Below are 19,261 nucleotides of genomic sequence, written 5' to 3'. Positions count from 1 at the left end.
CCCCTCACAGGAGCCAATGATGGGTAAGATTTTAATAACTAGGAGTCTGCCAGTTCTGAGATTATATTATGTCCCACGAATCTGCAAAGGGTGGGGAAATGTGAAACCTCTATTTGAGAAGACAGCGTCCAAACACAAGGAATGTGTTTTATAAAAAAACAGCTACAGAGGCAGGGAAAGAATGGCTCTGAACTGTTGCAAACTCAAGCAGGTTAAGATCATAATCAGCAAAAATGGCGGCCAGAGATAGGAGAGCGGAAGCTTCTCATCAACATCCGACAACTGGGTGCCCGCCAAAAAAAGGAGCGCCGAGGGATGAGGCCCCTACGGGATGGGGGGGGGGGGGGTCAGATTCCCCATTCCCCCAACACCGCGCAGACTCTACTCAAAAGGAGCTAGTCGTATTCGTGTGTGACTCCACGAGTCCTCCTCGGCGTCCCCACCCAACGCGGCAGCGGGACTGGCGCCGCAAAGGCCTGAGATCATCAATGGCAAAGCGGCGGCCGCGCCGCGCCCGCCATGTGGCAGCGCCGGGAGACAGGGGCAGCCGCCAGTGGCCAGAGAAGGAAAATGGTTGCTGCTCTGGGGCGCGCGCCCACTCTGGGGAGAGCGATGCCGCAGAGGAGGGGAAAATCTTCTCTGGCCGGCCGGGCAGGTTCGGCTACGGCCGCTCCACCACCCCCCACCCTCGGGAACAGGGCCCCGGCTATCCCCGCTCTCCCTCGGGCCGGAACAGAACTAGCTACCGCCCTTCTCAGCCAACGCACCGGTTCCCAGACCCCCCCCCCCCCCCGTCCCGCCACAGAGAGATGCTGCACCAGGTAACGGGGCCGCTCCACTCAGCGCACCCTCCTCTCCCTACCCACCACTCCTCTCAGCTATTTCACGGTGGAGGTTCCCTACCGCAGGACCCAGCCGCCTCCCCTCCCCGGCCCATTCACCCCTCCCCCTCGTTACCGCCATTACCATCTGTGCCTCCCCGGCCTGATCCCGGCGCTTCGCAGGGCCAGAGAGAGACCCGGTTCGCTTACTGCCCTCCATGGTCACCCCTAGGGCGCGCGCGGCTCGCTAGCGCAACCGGAGCTCGGTTAAACGGTCTGTCAGGCGGCTCTAGGACTCGCCTCCGCTTGCGCTGTTGCCGCAGCGTGTACCCCCGCCTCCCTGTGCTGCGCACCAGCCCAACCGCCGCCGGCGCTTCCAGAACCTTCCTTCCCCTCTAACGTCTCTGCTACGGAAAACCACCAAGTCTCGCCCACTGCGCCACCAAGCGCATCAGCTAACGGGAAAGTTGCAACTACTAGAGCTGCGCTAACAGCGTACGGGTTTACGAATAAGTATTTTATTACGCAAAGGTACTAACTACTACAAACTAAAACACACCTTTCGCAGCTGTACAACCCAAATTTGCGTACTATACACCTCATGGTCTACGTAACCCTGTTTGAGAATACGACCCAACCTTTCTAGTAATGGCTGCCTTAACTGTTACGTCTTTTTAAATGCATCGCCACGCAGTGGTCCGTCCCTCGCTCCCCTTCCCACTCATAACAGTCTCTGGCTGTTTTGACCTCGACTCGAATTAAACACCCCCAAGAGCGCCCGCAGTTCTGCGGGATGTTTGTGTTTCAATAACGTAGTAAAAATTCAGCAACGCCGTTAGCAATGGCTTTTTCCGGAAAAAGCCGAAGCAGGCGTCGTCGTGGACCTACTCCACGTCGGCACTGCCCGGAAAAAAACGAACTGACGCAGACCGTGATCCGATCCGCTTCGGCAGTTTCCGGGAAGAGCCGAAACAGGAATCATCGCCTAAAATGGCTTCTTCGGTAATTTCCGGCAAAAAAAGCCGGAAAGCCTCTGGTGGCCGAACGAACCCGAAGCTGTTCGGCTCGGGGTCTGCTCCAGCTTCGGGTTTTTTCCGGAAATTGCCGAAGCTGCCCGGAGACTGATCCTCGCAGCAAGAGAGATATAATTAGCCAAAGGTCTCCTTTTCCCCCACCTGTGGTGCAGGCAGGAGCCAGTGGGCCAAACCCGGAGCGCACTGGGTGTGCACCCCCGAGATCCCCTTTGTTGGCGGGCTGGCACCTTCGCCTCTGGCGGCCTGGGAGGAAGTGATAAGTGGCCAGATTTTGGCGCCAGCACTGAGACGCCGCCAGCCAGGCCCGCGAACAAGCGAGAAGAGCAGACCCCGCGGTAGCCAGCTCCTCGCACAGCGGCCCCGCCACAAAGGGTGAGTGCAGCCCCCGCCTCGCCGGGGAAATGGCGCTTCGGCGGCTCCCCTCCCCCCGCGCCGAGCTCAATAGGGAAATGGCCGCCGTCTGCCCCCGCCCGCCCTCGGCAAACTGGCCACATGGCCCCATCTTCCCCCCTCCCCCCACGGGGCAAAGGAGTGAAGCGCCCCGAGCTCCTCTACTTGCCCCCCCCCTCCCCGCGCGGGAGCCGCCTCGCCCCACCGGCCCCCACGTTCTCCTCCGTCACCGAACCCCCCCAACCCTCCGCCAACAGCCCCTCGGCCGACGCGGGGCTTCTCCCCCGCCGGCGCTGCGCTCGGGCGCTGGGCCCGTCCCGCCTCGGAGCCGCGCCCAGGCAGAGGCTGGCGGTGGCCGTTCGCCAGGCCGCCATAGCGCGCTCTCAGGGGGGCCCGGGACTCACCCAGTCGCTCTCTCTGTCTCCGCGAGGCATCTTGCTTCGCCCAGGCGCTCGCTGAGGCCGCGTCCCCGTGTTTCAAGCTACCGTCTCGGAGAGAAGCCCTGGCTGGCCCCCCTCTCGCTCCCGCACTGGCGACACGGTAGCAGCAGCGGCGGCGGCAGGAGGCTGCAGCTAGCGTGTAGGCGGCGTTGTGCGCTGTGCCTCGCCGCCAGCCAGCGCGCAGCTCAGCGCTCACACCCCGCAGTAGCCGCCCCAGCCGCTGCCCCCACCCCCTCAGATGTCGCTGCTGCTCAGTGCGCGCAGGGAGCAAGGAGGAGACGGGAAACCTGAGCCACCGGGCACCATTGAAGTCTGTATCCTTCTCTCTTTCTCTCGTTTCCAATTTAACCTCGCTGTGAATTGGGCAGTGCCCCAAATCCCTTGCAGCTGGGCTCGTGTTTTGTGATACTGCAAAGGTCCTGCCCCCGCCCAACGCCGCCACCGCTGCCCGCCTTTAGCAGCCACCCCAGCTGAAGGGAAGTGGCGGCTCTGGGCGGGAGAAAAGGGAGCTGAGCCCCGGGATCTCTAGTGGGTGCCTCTCCCCCGAGGTAGGAGGAAGGTTCTTGGGCCTCGCTGTGGTGCAACGCGAGGGGTGTGCGGAGGAGAGCGGTTAGACGCTGGGGGGCAGCCTGGGGAGACGCGGTAGCACCCAGCATGGAGGCGGAGTGGGCGCGTTCAGTAGACAAAGCGAAGCCCCCCGCATGGGGGGCGGTTTTTCCGCCGTCCGCCTGGCTTAGCCTTGGAGCGCAATGGTCGTGCTTGGCGAGGGGGCAACGTGGCGCTGGGAAGGGGCCGTCGCTCTCTTCAGGGCGGCTGTGTGAAATGGTGGCGGGCGGCTTTGGGCAACGCACATGACTTGCCGGGTCCGGCTGTCGTGTGGCCACAGCTGTTCCCTCCCCCACAAGGGGAAAGGGGCGCAGGGCTTCCCCCTCTATGTTGGGCTGCAGCTTGTCCCTACTCTGTGCAAAACCACCAGATTTGGCTCGCCTTGTCCCGTTAGGTCACCCAGGCCTTTTATGTGTACCCACCACAAGCCTGTGGTGCAGCCTTACCCCTTCATTCCTCTACCACGGGCCTTTGTTTCCCTCCCCTCATCTCAATGGAGACAAGATGAGGTGCCCAGCAGCAGGGCCCAACCCTCACCCTCTGCCCGCCCCCCACCGGATTTGGCTACGATACCACCTCTCTGGCTGCCAGGAGATGAGAATTGGGCGGGATTGCTGAGTCAAAGGCCTCTTCTGGCCTTTAATAAAGGTTTACCTTTGTCTTGCTCATTTTGTAGTTTCCAGGGATGGGTGGTGAAATCTGTGCCCAGAGGTGATTAGTGTGAGAAATTGTATGGGAAAGGGGATGAGTTTGCTTCATCCAGACCATATGTTTGTATAATCTGTTTAGGTTAATGAAATGTATGTTTCTTAATTAAGCATTTTAGTCTTCAATATACAATGTGTGCAATTTGGCAGAGTTAATGTCTGTATTAGCCTTAACTCTTACCTTCTGATCCTTAAATTTGCAACATTACAATTGCTTTAACATAATCTGCAGTTTATATGTATTTCTTGTTGTGTCAAGGTTACTGGTAACTCACTACTATGTTACACTACAGATACTTAGCTGTTGCTAATTAAAATCTAAGTTTTTTGCATCTTGAAAATGCTTTTAAATATCTCTTGGTTAACTGCTAGAATCCGAACACTTTTATCCCATTGGGTTTAAGGAAATATATATTCTAATGGTTCTCCCAGCCTCTCTCTGAAACATCTCTGCTTTATGCTGGTGGAAGGACATTCTTGTAACCCTTCCTACACAATCAGTAGCAAAAGTGATGGCTAGCATAATGGTGTGTTTGTGGGTTGTCAGAGAAACTAGTAATCTAGTTCTCTGGATTTAATCCACATTTGAAATGTTATGTGCAGTGAACACATGGGGGTTGGAACAAGGACCATGATTGTATTGGGATGCCTTTCGCTGAGTAATGTAAACTTCCTTTTAATTGTCATGCATTTTTCTAGTAAAAGCTCTGCAAGTCTGCAATAAAAATGGCCTCCAATAAAACTACATTGGTAAGTTCATGAGCACCTAAAATATATAAGGATTTAACCGAAGTATTTTTCTTCAAAATTATAACTTGGCATCTCCATGTAGAAGATACATCCACATCTCTCCTCCCCAGCATTATTCTGACTAAAATCTCAGATCCAGAAAGTAAGGCTAATAGAAAGGACATTAACTTTGGCTTAAATAAAACTGCCATCTTACAAACAAAACAAAAGAACGTCTCTCTTTAATGGAGGTCCCTCTCCAGTTCAGCTCTCTGACTTAAAGTGAAGATTGTTTAATAACCTTTAACAGAAAACACTTTGAATTTTTTAGCCTCCTTTCAGCACCCCATGTAATTCATTGTGTATTTAAAAAGGGCAAAAACATATTCATTTTAACTTCTCCTTAGCCGTTAAGGGAAAAATTATTGCAACTACAGGAACAGTACTATTACCTAATACTGATGTGATGGGGCATAGTTAGGATTGCTGTTGGAACTATTACTAGTAAATAACAATTCACTTTGATTTCAGAGGAGCAGAGATCATTAAATGTCTCCCCCACCTGGACCATTATAACAGGGCTTTGACAGGTATCAAGTTACTGTGAAACTTCTTGTTGTTAAATTATGAGCCAAAAAATTCTGAAATTAAGGACAAATGGATGTCACAGTAGTTGCTCTAATATTCATTTAACTAATGGCAGTACACGTTTGTAAAGGACAGAAGTGCAGAACTCTAGTGCTAGGTTTACTTGATGGAAAAATAATAGGCAAACAGATTTTTATATAGCCTAAATGTGGGGAAGGAGGGAAAATTGTGTGCTCTTATGACATTTACTAAAAAAAAGCCTGCTGTTAAGCTTATTACTAGTCAGTAAGTACTAATTTATCCCATATCCAGACAAATTAAATATCACCTCCTGTCCCTTAACTGCCTCATTATTTTTCACTGGACTGCGACAGTGTAAGCAATAACATTGCAAACACTTTATCAAGCTAAGAACCTTCCATTAGAAGTTAGTGCCCCAACTCTCTAACATGAGTGAGGGTAATATCAGGTCCGAAATGCTCAGAGGATGGGAAGAGAACCTATTAATGCAGTCAGTATTTTTTTAGGAACTTAGCTGCACAGGTCAGGAAAATCAGCTAATGGTTCCCATAGGAACCATGCTTCTCTGAGTGTATGAGGGGGACAGTTAGTGTTTCTCTTGAAACTGTAACTTTGATGTTTCTGACTTTTGTATATCTGAACCATCTACCACAATGCTACATTAATGTTATAATCTTTCACTTGTATAAAATTAAAAAGGTGAGTGATGATACACTGAAGGAAATGTGTGTATACTACTATGTGAATTTTGAATATGGGAAAGTAGCAAAGTATACTTTATTCGAACATGCAACATTAAAATGCCCAGGATATGGTGTTCTCAGCTATGGGACTCGGAAAAAGAGGCCAAACGGGTATAGTGACAATTCTTTCCATTAACAACTTCAGATACTGTGTGCTTCTGTTGGGTGAAGTGCATGTAGAAGCATCCATCCACAGAGCATCCAAAATTTGAGATGAATGCACAATTTTTCTTCAGGCCATGCAGTCAGATATGCATAATAGAATGTAGTGAGGGACAAGAAGACAAGTTTGAACATCTGTCCTCGTGTACATATGAGGCATGCTTAAATCAGTAATGTCCAGTAAATTGCAAGTGTTCGTGACAGTTTTTCAAGCAAGCTTCTTTTTTTAAAAACAAAGCTCATATGCTTCCATGGAAGGCTTTGTGCATGCCAAATTTTTAAGTTTTTTAATTGATTTAGAGGTCTAAAAAGCGTTTGTACTTAAATTATGAGAATAAGAGGGTGAATTAATTTTTTTTCACTTTCTCAAAATAATTCCCCTTGGTACTGAGTCGAAGCCCAAAGGAGAATCTTTCAGAAAGTTATATTCATTTGAATACATGTTTACTCATCAACTATAACTGTAGTGTTGCTACTGTTGTGCTATGAGCATTATGTCACTTGTTCTTCAATTTTTGCTATTTTTCCATCTCTACCTATTTCTCTCTTCTGTCCTCCACTCCTTTCTTTCTTTCCTTTAAAGGAAACTGCCTTCAGAGGATAGCTTGACATCTTCATATTTTTCCTTTCTCTCTGTCTTGATCTTGCATCCTTGTTCTCTCTTTGTATTCTCTCTCTCTCTCTCTCTCGGCCAAAAAATACCTGTGATTAAGTTGGCACTCTTCAGACATTGGTGCTTTGCTCAAAATATCATCTCTGGGACATACAAATAAAAATTTAAATCTGATTGTAAATGCTTGCTCTATTTTAAATCACCCTATCCCCCAAACAAACACCACATTTGGTATCTTTATATGTATAAACTCATTGTTTAGAATAGAAATCTTGAAACCTATTTCCTTTTTTGTATTTTGCTGTATGAACCTTCAATTTGTAGGTTTCTAACCAGGAGTCTGAAGTTGGTGGCATTTGGGAAGGGCTAATTGGGAAAAGGATCCTCAAGGATTACGTATGTTTTTGAAAAGAATTACAAAAAGTGGAAAGAACTAACTTTGAGCCTGACATACTTGATGATATCCCCTTTAAAAAACAAAACACCCACCCTTCCTCAAACTCTGGAAAGTCTATCTAAAACTTATGTAGAGTTTCAAAACAAACTGATGCATTGCTTTCTCAAAATGCAGATAGTACTCATGACCAATGCTATAATAGCAGGCCTGTGCTCAGTAGGAAAATACATTGGTAAGGAAAATGTGACAGCACTACTTAATTTTAATGCTCCCATAGGACTGCATTGTGGGAGCTTCAAAGTCCCCCTGCCATTTTGAATGCTTTCCCATAAAGAGCGCATCCAAAATGGCAACCAAAACTGTGCACTTAATCCCATAGAGCTCCAAACACTCAATGTGACAGTACTAGACTTGTTTCAAGCCTTTTAGGATTATTAACAAGGAAATTTTGAAAAATACCTTGTGTCCTTCTAATACATTTAATTGTGCCTTATTAAACTTGGAATGCCTTGAGGATGATGTGGATGTAATTAATTTTTATTTTAAGCATTTAAAGGATGTTATACAATAATATATCTAATGTACACTTAAATACAACATCTCTGTAAAGTTTTAATAAGATAAATTTTGTACATTAAGTGCTGTTCTTTAAGCTTAGCTATCTTAGGTTTTTGAACCTCTGTAACGTGTTTGAGTGAAAGTTACATTGGTCCATGGGTAAAGATGGGGGGGGGGGGGGGGAAATGGCAGCTATGGAATGTTACAAGTAACACATTCTGCTGGCAGCTGTTATCGGTTATTGTTGGGCATCCAGATTGGTATAGCAATATGTCTTTATCTCTTCTCCCCTCCACACTTTTACTTTTTTTGGAGGGAGTGAGAGGAAAGTAGTAATCAATTGCCTTTGGTTTTCTTTCTTTGTAGCCAGAATATCATTCCCTTTCTCTTTGGTCCACCTCCCCACAGTTCCTTTAATGCTTACTACTTTGTGTATGCCTTTATGCTGTTCCTTATACACTGCCTTTTTTGTGGGTGTTCAGTTATGTTTACTGTAGAAGTTCTTGTAAATTTTGAGTCTTTGGCACTAGAGGAAGGAGTGGAATGACAATTAAGGGAAAGAAGGAATTGATTGCATAGGCAAAACATTTTGCCTTTAAAAAAGACTGTTTTCTCAGTTTTGGGTATTTTATTCAGCAAATTACAAAAAATGGCACTCAGATTACCTGCTCTAACCTAATAGGAATTTGAGCCCTGGACCCAGCATGAATAAGTTGCCATTTTTCTACTATGTAGTGAGTAACGGTTGTGCTTGACCGTTGAAATAGCTACATAAAGCAATATAAAATATATTATTATAAATATAATTTTTAACTTCTTTTTTAGCACAAAATGGGAAAGAAACAGAATGGCAAAGGTAAAAAAGTTGAAGAAGCAGAGCCTGAAGAATTTGTTGTGGAGAAAGTCCTGGACAGACGTGTAGTGAATGGGAAGGTTGAATACTTCTTGAAATGGAAAGGATTTACAGAGTAAGGAATTCCAAATGTATATTTTTCTGGTAGCCCCTAAAATCCATTAGATACTTCGACAGGCAATAATACAGTGGAAAGTAAGGGCTTTTCTGTGCTTCAAACACTGCAGTGGTGCAGCTGCATTGCTTCAGTGAAGACTACCTATGCCAATGGAAAAACTCCACCTCACCGAGCGGTGGTTACTAGGTCGAAAGGAGAAACCTTGCACTGTGTATGCTGGGAGTTAGGTCAGTTTAATTGCATTGCTTGGGGGTGTGGATTTTTCACAACCCTGAGTAACATAGTTATACCAACCTAAGTTCATAGTGTAGACCAGGCCTAAGAGTGAGTAGCCTTACATTTAGAATGACTTGGGGCTTGGCTACATTTGTGAGTTACAGTGCAATAAAGGAGCCCCGGGCGCACTAGCTCACTACCCGTCCATGCTGGCAAGGCACGTAGAGCACTCTGACTCCGTGGCTACAGCGCTGCTGGTACTCCACCTCGGCGTGTGGAATAACATTTGCTGCGCCCCCACCGGAGCACCGCAGCACCAGTGTGAACGAGGTGTTGCATTCCTGCACTCTGATCAGGCTCTGGAAATGTCCCATAATCCCCTTAAGTCAAGTGGCCACTCTTGTCATTGTTCTTGAATTGCCGCAGGAATGCGGATATGCCCTTTGCAAGCTCTGTTTCTGACAGCCGGCTGCTTACCTGCTCTGAAACAAAGCAAGCCATTAGTGTGGAATGTGGAGGGGTGGGGGAGGGGGTCTGCTGCTGTCTAAAATTACAAAACAGCATGCTGACATGCTCTCAACCCACCCAAAACCCACTCTCTTTCCCCCCACATACACACAACACGCTCCCTGTCACACTCCACCGCCGCGCCCGCCCCCCCCCCCCATGTGAAAAGCACGTTGCAGTCACTTGCATGCTGGGATAGCTGCCCATAATGCACTGCTCCCAATGCAGCTGCAAGTGATGCAAATGTGGCCACGCCAGTGCGCTTAAAGCTGTCAGTGTGGACAGACTGCAGCGCTTTCCCTACTGTGCTCTCCGAAGGCTGGTTTAACTCAAAGCGCTGTACATCTGCAAGTGTAGCCATGCCCTTGGTATTTTAAAATTGTAAATCCCAGGGAAAGGGATATTGTATACTGGAGCTTCTGTTGGTTGCTTATCAGACTTCAGTAGCCCATAGCATTTCAAAACAAGCAGATCTATTTTAAGTATGTATTCATTCTTCTAACTAACGTCTTAAGGATTTTTTGAGACCAGGGTGGAAGAAAATCTGAAGTAACTGTAATATTCAATAAGGCCTCACTAATAGTTGTACTTTGCCACTGTTTTTCAGTATAGATGTACACATAAACACCTTTTATTGATATAACTGTATGCACGTTAGATGTTGCACTGATTTAACTTTCTTTTTTAAAAAAAAATTGATAGCTAAATTGGCACTGTAGAGAAACTCTGACCCCATATAGTTAAGACATGGATAACAAAGCTAAATTCACTCGAGGAACTCTGGGCTTGCTTGACTAGTGAATCACTCTGCTCAGTGTTAATTGTGGGAGATTACACTTCATCAGCTGCAAAAAAAAAAAAAAAAAAAATCCCTTAAACATATATCCTACCTACTGTTAGAACACATCCACAGTCTTGCACACACTACTCCTAGGGGAATTCTGCGCCACTGTGTGCACACAGAATTCATGTCCCTTTGTAGATTTCTTTGCTTCCCTGCAGAAAATAATGGGGAAGGTGGGCGCTTGGGGGTGTCCAGGGGCATAGTTCACTGAGGCATTGCCCCCCAAACAGAAGTGTGGGGTTGTGCCACTGCTTCCCCTCTATTTCTGTGAGCACAGAACTGGCTGGGTAAAGGAGGGTGCCGCTTGGCTCCGCTGACTCTGCAGCTGGACACTGCCTCCTGGGTTCTAGTGCTAGTTGTGCTCCCCTTCTGTTTGCTGGGAGCCATCCAGTGAGTGCCCATGGGGGAAGGGAGGGTGGAGTGGGAGGAAGGAGCTGGGAGAGGGGCATGTGGGATTGATGGGCGGGGGGATAGTGCTTGGGGAGGGGCGTTAGGAAAGGGATGGGAAAGAGAGGGAGGAAGCGGGAGCCCTTCATGGGGTGTCCCCTTGGCAGCCTCTAGGGCTCCCCTGTTAAGCAGGCCCATTGAACCCCCACCCGTCCGTGCACCTACCTGGACCATCCCAACAAGCCCCCCCCCAGACTCCTATTCCATTGAGCCCCAACTAGCTCCCAACCACTTTTACCTGGACCATCCTGCAGACTCCCATTGCCCCTCTGCCTGGAACTCCCCAACGAGCCCCTGTGCATCCAGATTCTTCCCTCCCCCGCACCTGCTCCCCCCCCCCCCCCAGCTGCTTGCACTGGATTGCCCCACACAAAATCCTCTGACCCCCATATCTGGATCCCTCCACCACACTAAGCCCCTCTACACTTGGATCCTGCTGGGCTGAGCCTGCTTGCCCACACCTAGCGCACCTGGCGCAGAGGGGGCGGGGTCCCAGGGTGTTTTTGGGGCAGGCCTGGCCCTTGTACTGTGTCAGGGTTGGGTGCAGCCTCATGGCTGAGTCCCTGTCCCAGGAGAGGGGGAGCTGCAGGGTGATCTACCTCTGTGCAGCAAGTGGCCTGTGCTCCCCACTGACATGCTGGAGCCTCCACATTTATTTATTGGCTAATAAAAAACTGCAGAATTTTAAAATGTGCACAGGATTTTTACTTTGTAGCACAGGATTCCCTCAAGAGTAACACATTTATGTTATAATTGTATATTGCTCAAAATAGTCACACTATGGTTGCCTGTGTATTATTTCCTAAAGTGCATATTCTGCTCAGGTGTACATAGCAGTAACTTGTTTAGTCTGGATGTTTATGGGACTTGCCTCAAGATATCCCAGTATATTTCAGTAACTGAAAATATCTTGGATTCCCATGTTTGTGCAATGTTTGGTACTGGTGCATATGATTGACTGAGAAGGCACTTATGCTGTCTAGGGACACAGTTAATAGATTTGACATTCAGTAGCAAATAAAACTAAGCACACTTGGATAGTTTTCAGACTTAGTTTCTTCTTATGCCCCCAGACAGTTTATAGGTTCCCTATCTGTATTTGAAGGTGTTTAAATAGGAAGGGAGTAGAGTTTTGAGGGTCAGTCAGCTTCTACTGGGTGGGTTGGTAGGGATTTAAAAAAAAAAATGTTGTGGATGGGGATGTCTGTACTGTATCTTCTGTCAGCAGTTGTTCTGCAGCAATAACAGGATAGAGCATAACTCTTAAGTGCATATCTGATGACTGCAAGGTAATTTAAGAAAATAAAGTAGACTCCCCTCTTCTTTAAGAAGCCTGTTTTGTGTACTGGGGAAGAAGCTTTTGCTTACTGTCAGTTACGTGGTTAAATTAGGTTTCTGGGCTTTTGATAATCTTTCATGAGCTAGCTGTATGTATGTTTCAGTGCTGACAACACATGGGAGCCTGAAGAAAACTTAGATTGTCCAGAGTTAATCGAAGCCTTTCTGAACTCCCAGAAAGCTGGTAAAGAAAAAACAGATGGTGGTAAAAGAAAATCTTTATCAGATAGTGAATCTGATGACAGTAAATCAAAGAAAAAGAGGGATTCTGTAAGTATTTTGAAGTTGTTGCTATACAAATGCTTTTTCTTATGTTGAATGTTTGTACCCAAATTTTAAAAAATTCTAGGAGTGATCCAGGGAATTATAGACAAGCCATACATCTATATCTAGAAAATTGGTTTAGAACAATAATTTAAAAACAGAATAACAAAACACCTGGAAGATCATGATGATAGGGTCTAACCAGCATGGCTTCTGCAAAAGAAAGTTGTCTCACTAATATATTTGAACATGACAAAGCAGTGAATAAATAGTCAACAAACTCTTCGTTGGACTTCCAAAAGACCTTTGACAAGGTTCCACTAAAGAAGATAAGTATTCCTGGATGAGAATATTATTATGGCTCTAGGAGCTAATGAAGCAGAGAATAGGATTAAATCAGTGGTTCTCAAACTTTTGTACTGGTGACCCTTTTCACACAACATGCCTCTTGAGTGCGACCCCCCCCCCCCCCCCAAGTAAAAATACTTTTTTTATATATTTGACACCATTATAAATAATGGAGTTAAAGCGGGGCTTGGGGTGGAGGCTGACAGCTCGCGACCCCCCACCCCCCATGTATGAACCTCACCACCCCCTGCAGGGTACCAACCCCCAGTTTGACCATTTAATCCAGGGGTTCTCAACTTTCATCATGGGTTACGGTGCCTCAATGTTTTGTCCTAGGTCCAATGTTTTAATATATTAATGATTTAGAAAGGGAGGTGAGTGATGCTACTAACATTTGCAAATGAAAAAGATGTTTAGGTTAGTCATGACCAGAGAGGGCTGAAGAATTTCAGAAAGACCTAAACAAACTAGAAAAATGAGCAACATGATGGTGAATGATTTCATTGCTGATAAGTACAAAATAATGCATATTGGAGGGGAAAACGTAAATGTCTTGCAGGACTCTAAAGTAACTATTAATTCAAGCAAGGGAGCTTGGTGTCGTAGACAGCTCACTGAAAATATCTGTTCAGTATGCAGGTGTGGTGTTTGTTTAAAAAAAAAAAAAAAAAAGTTAGGATGCATAGGGCAGTGGTTTCCAAACTGGGTCGTGACCCAGTCACGGAATTAGAATACATTGGGTCGCATCAGCTCTCATCAGCATCACCATCAGTGGTGCTGCCTGGCTAAGGCAGGCTAGTTCCTACCTGTTCCAACACTGCGCTGTGTTCCAGAAGTGATCAGCAGCAGGTCCGGTTTCTACGCGCTGGGGGGGGGTGGCACGGGGCTCTGCGCGCTGCCCAAGCACCGGCTCTGCACTCCCATTGGCCGGAGCTGTGGGAGGCGGTGCCTGTGGGTGAGAGTCGCGTAGAGCCGCTTGCACGCTTCTACCTAGGAGTCAGACCTGCTGCTGGCCGCTTCCGGAGCGCACTGTGGTCTCTCTGGTGCCAGGACAGGCAGGAAGCCTGCCTCTGCACCCCAGCTGTGCTGCTGTCCAGGAGTCGCTGGAGGTAAACCTGTGCCCCATTCCCCTGCCCCAGCCCTGAGCCTTCACCCAGAGCCTTGACCCCCTGATTCAGACCTGGGCCCCCCCAAACCAGAGCACCCTCCTGCACCCCACAGCCCACACCCCCAACCCTCTGCCCCAGCCATGAGCCCCTTCCACATTCCAAACCCCTTATCCCCAGCTCTGTAGGGTCGTGGGCATCAACAGTTTTCTTCAACTGGGCCGCCAGAAAAAAAGTTTGAAAACCACTGGCATGGGGGTAGGATGATGAATAATACACTGATTTATATAAAGGAATTAGAATATTTGTATGGCCTCATATGGAATACTATATATAGTATTGATCACCCCATCTCAGAAAGGATATTGTACAACGAGGGGGAGGGGGAGAAGAGCAGTGAGACTAATCAAAGGCATAGATTAAACTCATGAAGAGAAATTGAAAGATTGGGATTATTTATTTTAGAAAGGAGACGACTGAAATGGAACATGATAAAAGTATACACGATAGTTAATGGTATAGGGAAGGTAGATTGGGAACTCCTGTTCTTCCCTGTCTCATAATACATTGACAAAGGGACATTCAATGAAATTTACAAGGTGGGAAATTCAAAAACAGTAAAAGGAAATACTTTTAACCCAATGGATAATTAAACTGTGAAATTCATTACAATAGGAAGTCACTCAGGCCAAGTACTTAAGATATTAACTTAGGTCCTGAAGCATTAGTGTCCCTTACAAAATTTGTCATTAATCTGGATATTCCTGATACCCTTGTCCAACCCTGTTTTAAATCTTTGCCATTAGAGATCAGGATGAGACCTCTGGGGGCATATTATCCCATGTCTGCCTACTGTGGGGATTTTACATCTTCCTCTGAGGCATCGGGTATTGGCCATTGTCTGACAGCAGACTGGATTTAGATGGACCTTGGATCTGACCTAGTATGGCAATTCCTATTTTCCTATGAACTAAAACAGTAAAAGTTGATAACTCTTGAAAGTCAAAGAAATCAACTCACATATCTGGATCTGTTCTCACATCTTCTAAATGTACCATACATGAAAGCAGGGGTGGGCAAACTTTTTGGCCCAAGCGCCACATCAGCATTGCGAAACTAATATGGAGGGCCAGGTAGGGAAGGCTGTGCCTCCCCAAGCAGCCTGGCACGAACCCCTGACCCATCCTACCCTCCCTGCTCCTTGTACCCTGACTGCCCCCTCCTGGGACCCCCCAGCCCCTAGCCACCCCCTGGGACCTCACCCCCATCCAACCCTCCCGCTCCCTGTCCTCTGACTGCCCCAACCCCTATCCACACCCTCACCCCCTGACAGCCCCCCTGCCCGACTCCCACGCCTATCTAACCCCCAGTCCCCTGACCACCACCCCCCAGAACCTCTGCCCCATCCAACCGCTCCCTGTCCCCTGACTTCCCCTGGGGCCCCCTGCCCTTTATCCAACTCCCTGCCCCCTTACCATGCCACTCAGAGCGGCAGGAGCTCGAAGCCACGCCACCCAGCCAGAGCCAGCCATGCTGCCCAGAGTGCTGGCAGCACGGTGAACTGAGGCTGCAGGGGAGGGGCTGGGGGCTAGCCTTCCTGGCCAGGAGCTTTGGGACCGGGTGGGCCATAGCTTGCCCACCTCTGCTTTAAAGGGATGCTGTTGATAAGTTTAGGCCTTAAATGACCTAACTTCAAAGTAATTATCTCATGGGTAATGACTAGGCTAAAATCCTTCCAAGTCTGCATCTGAAAATACAGGTAGAGGAAAAGATACCATTGCCATTTAAGACAAGCAAAGGGAGAAAAAGCTAACTGGTAATCTTTTCCTAGAGCTGTTCTTTATCTTTTATTACTGATGCACAAAAGTACACAATGGGCATTAGTTCACTATAAAACAAAATTATTTGACATGAGACACTTAAGTTGGTAAAACTGTCTACATCAGAGGTGGGCAAATTACGGCCCGCGGGCCACATCCAGCCTGCGGGACCCTCCTGCCCGGCCCCTGAGCTCCTGGTCCAGGAGGCTGGCCACTCCCCTGCTGTGTGTTTCTCTCCCCCCCCCCCCCCCCACAGCTGCAGTGCGCCATGCTACCAGCGCGATGCTCTGGGCAGCCGGGCAGTGCAGTTGCAGAGCTGCAGCCTGATCCAGTGCTCTGTGGTGCGCGGTGGGGGGGGGTTGGCTAGAGGGCAGGGGAGTTCGGGGGCGGGGGGTTGTCAGGGGGCGGGGGTATGGATGGGGTTGGGGCAGTCAGAGGGTGGGGAACAGGAGGGTTGGATGGGGCAGGGGTCTCGGGGGGCAGTCAGGAATGGGGGGGGATTGGATGGGGTTGCTGGGGGCAGTCGTGGTGGGGGGTCTGGAGGTGGTCATGGAGCAGGAGGTGGTGGATGGGGCAGGAGTCCCAGCGGGGCCGACAGGGAACAGTGCGGGGTTGATGGAGTAGGAGTCCTGGGGAGGCCATCAGGGGACAAGGAACAGGGGGGTTGGATGGGGCAGGAGTCTCGGGGCAAGAAGCGGGGGGGGGGGGGGGTGTCGTCAGATAGGAGGCGGTGGCCTGGCCATGCCTGGCTGTTTGGGGAGAGACAGCCTCCCCTAACCAGCCCTCCATACAATTTTGGAAACCCGATGTAGCCCTCAGGCCAAAAAGTTTGCCCGCCCCGGTCTACATTGTATATAAGTTAGGCTGCAAGTCTTTTGTGGAGGTCTTGGAAGTCACAGATTCCATGTCTTTCTGGGATCTCCATGTCTTCTACAGCAGCCGGTGTGGCTGACCCTAGGGCTGCCCGAGCAGCTGGGGCGGCCCCTGGATGAGCTGCACCAGCTGCTGCTTTGGGAGCAGCAAAGTCATGAATAGGTCATGGGTGGTGACTTTTTGTTTATTGCTTGTGACCTGTCCATGACTTTTACTAAAAACACCTGTCACTAAATCATAGCCTTACTTATAAAGTGATAGGCAGTCTTCTTAAAATAACCTTAAATTTGAATGTAAAGCAAATTAAATTAGTCTAAAAATTGAAATTTAAAATAAGAGGGATTTTTTGTTTAGTCTTAAGGGTATGGTCGTGTAAACAATGACTGCATACTCTTAGTTATTCCTGTATGGGTACCCTTGACATCATTGTCATATTTTTTTTCACAAGGAAGTACCTGTTTGCAGGCTTGGATTTTAATTTCTCTGCAGAAATCACTTCTAACTCAGAGCTATTGCCGCGCTCCTAAACTCAGGAAATTGGCTGCAGTTTGCATGTCACTCATGCAATCATACAGGTGAACTATGGGATGCTACGATGTTCCCTGACCTTTACACTAAGCTTCCACTAGAAAGATGCTTCCTGCCTTATCTAGTTTTCTGAAATAAATGTGTATATTAATGATGTAAATTCATCTTTTTTGCTAAATTTAACTAACTTAGTGGCTCATTCTAAAGTGTAAAATGACAAAATAAATCTTGACTTGATGTAAACTGTAACTTGTCCGACACTTGCCTTAAAATGATGAAAATTAATGTTAAACTAGATGTGACTTTCAACCTTTTTAATAGGTTGATAAACCAAGGGGGTTTGCAAGAGGTCTTGATCCTGAGCGGATAATTGGGGCCACAGATAGCAGCGGAGAACTTATGTTTCTCATGAAATGGTAAGTGATGTACAGACAACTCTGATCCAGTGTTTAAACTGGTAAGAAACCATTTCCTTTTTGGAATGAGACAGGAAAGATGACAATTTACTTGTTTCTGTGTTTGGGAACCTGTCCTGAGCAAATAGTAAGTAGAGTAAGAATCGAATCTCATTTCTAATATTCATTGGTCAAACTAATGAGAGACTGAATTCATGCTTTTTGGCAGAGGAGTGTGGGCAGTGCAATAGTAGCTTCCATCCCTTTATTTAAATGTCTAATTTTGCTCTCAATGAAGTCCAACTGAGTTGCCCCAAAAATATCAGTGTCTCACTTTGAGACACTTAAAGATTTGCACTTTAGAAGACTGTTACTCATCCTCTTATCCACTACTTGTGGTTTTTATGTGAAGTTTGGGATGTATATAAAATGCAGGTTGTTGCAATTTGGAATTTCTGTAGCATTATTAAATGAAGAAATGAGAGAACTTGTTCGTTCTTATTTCCTGTCTTTGTGGCTAGCTTATACTTTGTTATATGCAACAAGCCTACTTCTAACATGCATGTGAAATCATAAAAGTTTTTAAAATACAGGGGTATCAACTGTGTCTGTCTTGCATTTTCTCTCTCTGACACGGGATCAAAAATTGCAATCTGATAAATTGTTTATTGCATATGTTCCAATTGGATTTAATAGTTTGTGATTGTCCAATTTACCCAGAGTGACACTGTCAATTTAACTGTCCGTGACACCTGTCTGAAAAGTTGTACATGAGATTAGAAGTAATGCATAGTACTAGACAGGTTATCCTTTGTTGTTGTGTAGTCAGTGTTTTCTTTGTGCAGTGTTTCCCTTTTTGTCTGTGTGGATCTCTCAAACAGGAAAGAGAGATGTTGTTTTTTATTGAGGGAAAATGTGACTGTAAAACACAAATTGGTAGGGAAAACTGGGGACTGCTGTATTGAAACTGCTATTAACTAGAAATTGTGATGTTTAATTGATGTCCGTTTAAGAGGACCGTCTCAGAGTGATGGCCTCTGGAAAGTTGCTAGTGGTGATTAATAGGGATAGATATTTCTAAAATTTAAACTCCTACCTCTGCTTCTTGATCATGAAATATATTCTAATCTCAATTTCAAACACATCTGGTTTAGTAATAGCTCTTAAACTCAAGACTTGGTTTTTTTTTGTTTTTTGTTTTAAACCCTGCCCTCTTAGGAAAGACTCGGATGAGGCAGACTTGGTGCTGGCCAAAGAAGCTAACATGAAATGTCCTCAGATTGTAATTGCTTTTTATGAAGAGCGACTAACTTGGCATTCGTGTCCGGAAGATGAAGCACAATAATCATTTGCATTGCTTTTTTATATATATATATGAATATTAAAACCTGGATTTGGATTTTATTCTTTTGATTTATTAGCAATGTGAGAAACCTCTACATTCTAATGAGAATTGAGTTTGATATGTTTGTTTTTTGAAGTAGTGTGTTTTGCATCAACAGCAAGTAAATAAAGGCTTTCTGCAACTTGCTTCATTAATGAAAGGACAGCATTTGATACTATTTCCTCCATATTAGGTAAAGGCTTTTATAAACCTTCATGATCCTCCATAGTTATTACTGAATCATAACAAATGTTTAAACAAACTCACAGATGTTTTATAGTCTTCTATGCTATTGATGTGCATGTATCTTCTTTACCCCAACCTAGCCCCGTAACATGTAGAACCATTCTTTTTAGTCTTTGAGGTAATTTAGTCCCAAAGAGGCCAGGTAAAAACTAACTTTGTAGTAAT

At 46.7% G+C, this 19,261-nt stretch overlaps 2 protein-coding genes across 11 annotated transcripts in view; one reads left to right on the top strand and one right to left on the bottom strand.

Moving 5' to 3' along the window:
* Nucleotides 1-2,913, bottom strand: part of HNRNPA2B1 (heterogeneous nuclear ribonucleoprotein A2/B1) — a 17,153-nt gene extending 14,240 nt beyond the window's left edge. For 2 of the 3 annotated variants that reach the window (XM_074945755.1, XM_074945756.1), the window contains exon 1: nt 967-1,188. In XM_074945755.1, coding sequence (XP_074801856.1) covers nt 967-1,041 — 75 coding nt within the window. In that variant the 5' untranslated portion in view covers nt 1,042-1,188. Of the gene's footprint in view, nt 1-966; nt 1,189-2,649 lie in introns of those variants that run through there. The other variant, XM_074945757.1, reaches the window with a different exon arrangement.
* CBX3 (chromobox 3) lies at nt 1,912-19,261 on the top strand. 8 transcript variants are annotated; one of them, XM_074945759.1, is made up of 7 exons: nt 1,912-2,227; nt 4,698-4,748; nt 7,179-7,250; nt 8,635-8,777; nt 12,237-12,402; nt 17,393-17,487; nt 18,685-19,261. In XM_074945759.1, the coding sequence occupies exons 2-7, from the start codon at nt 4,725-4,727 to the stop codon at nt 18,809-18,811; spliced, it is 627 nt and encodes a 208-aa protein (XP_074801860.1). In that variant the 5' UTR covers nt 1,912-2,227; nt 4,698-4,724; the 3' UTR covers nt 18,812-19,261. The 8 variants fall into 8 exon arrangements, with proteins under 8 accessions (XP_074801860.1, XP_074801863.1, XP_074801866.1 ...); XM_074945758.1 differs by lacking the exon at nt 1,912-2,227 and adding an exon at nt 2,661-2,995; XM_074945762.1 differs by lacking the exon at nt 7,179-7,250 and having other exon boundaries at nt 1,914-2,227; nt 18,685-19,260.

Source organism: Natator depressus, chromosome 2 (assembly GCF_965152275.1).
Source record: "Natator depressus isolate rNatDep1 chromosome 2, rNatDep2.hap1, whole genome shotgun sequence".
Lineage (NCBI taxonomy): Eukaryota > Metazoa > Chordata > Testudines > Cheloniidae > Natator > Natator depressus.
This window is presented reverse-complemented; position numbering and strand designations above follow the sequence as displayed.

Coding starts and splice junctions, on each gene's coding strand:
- CBX3 (XM_074945759.1), top strand. CDS start 4,725: ATGGCCTCCAATAAAACTACATTG. Junction 4,749..7,178: donor CCTCCAATAAAACTACATTG/GTAAGTTCATGA, acceptor TTCAATTTGTAG/GTTTCTAACCAGGAGTCTGA. Junction 12,403..17,392: donor CAAAGAAAAAGAGGGATTCT/GTAAGTATTTTG, acceptor CCTTTTTAATAG/GTTGATAAACCAAGGGGGTT.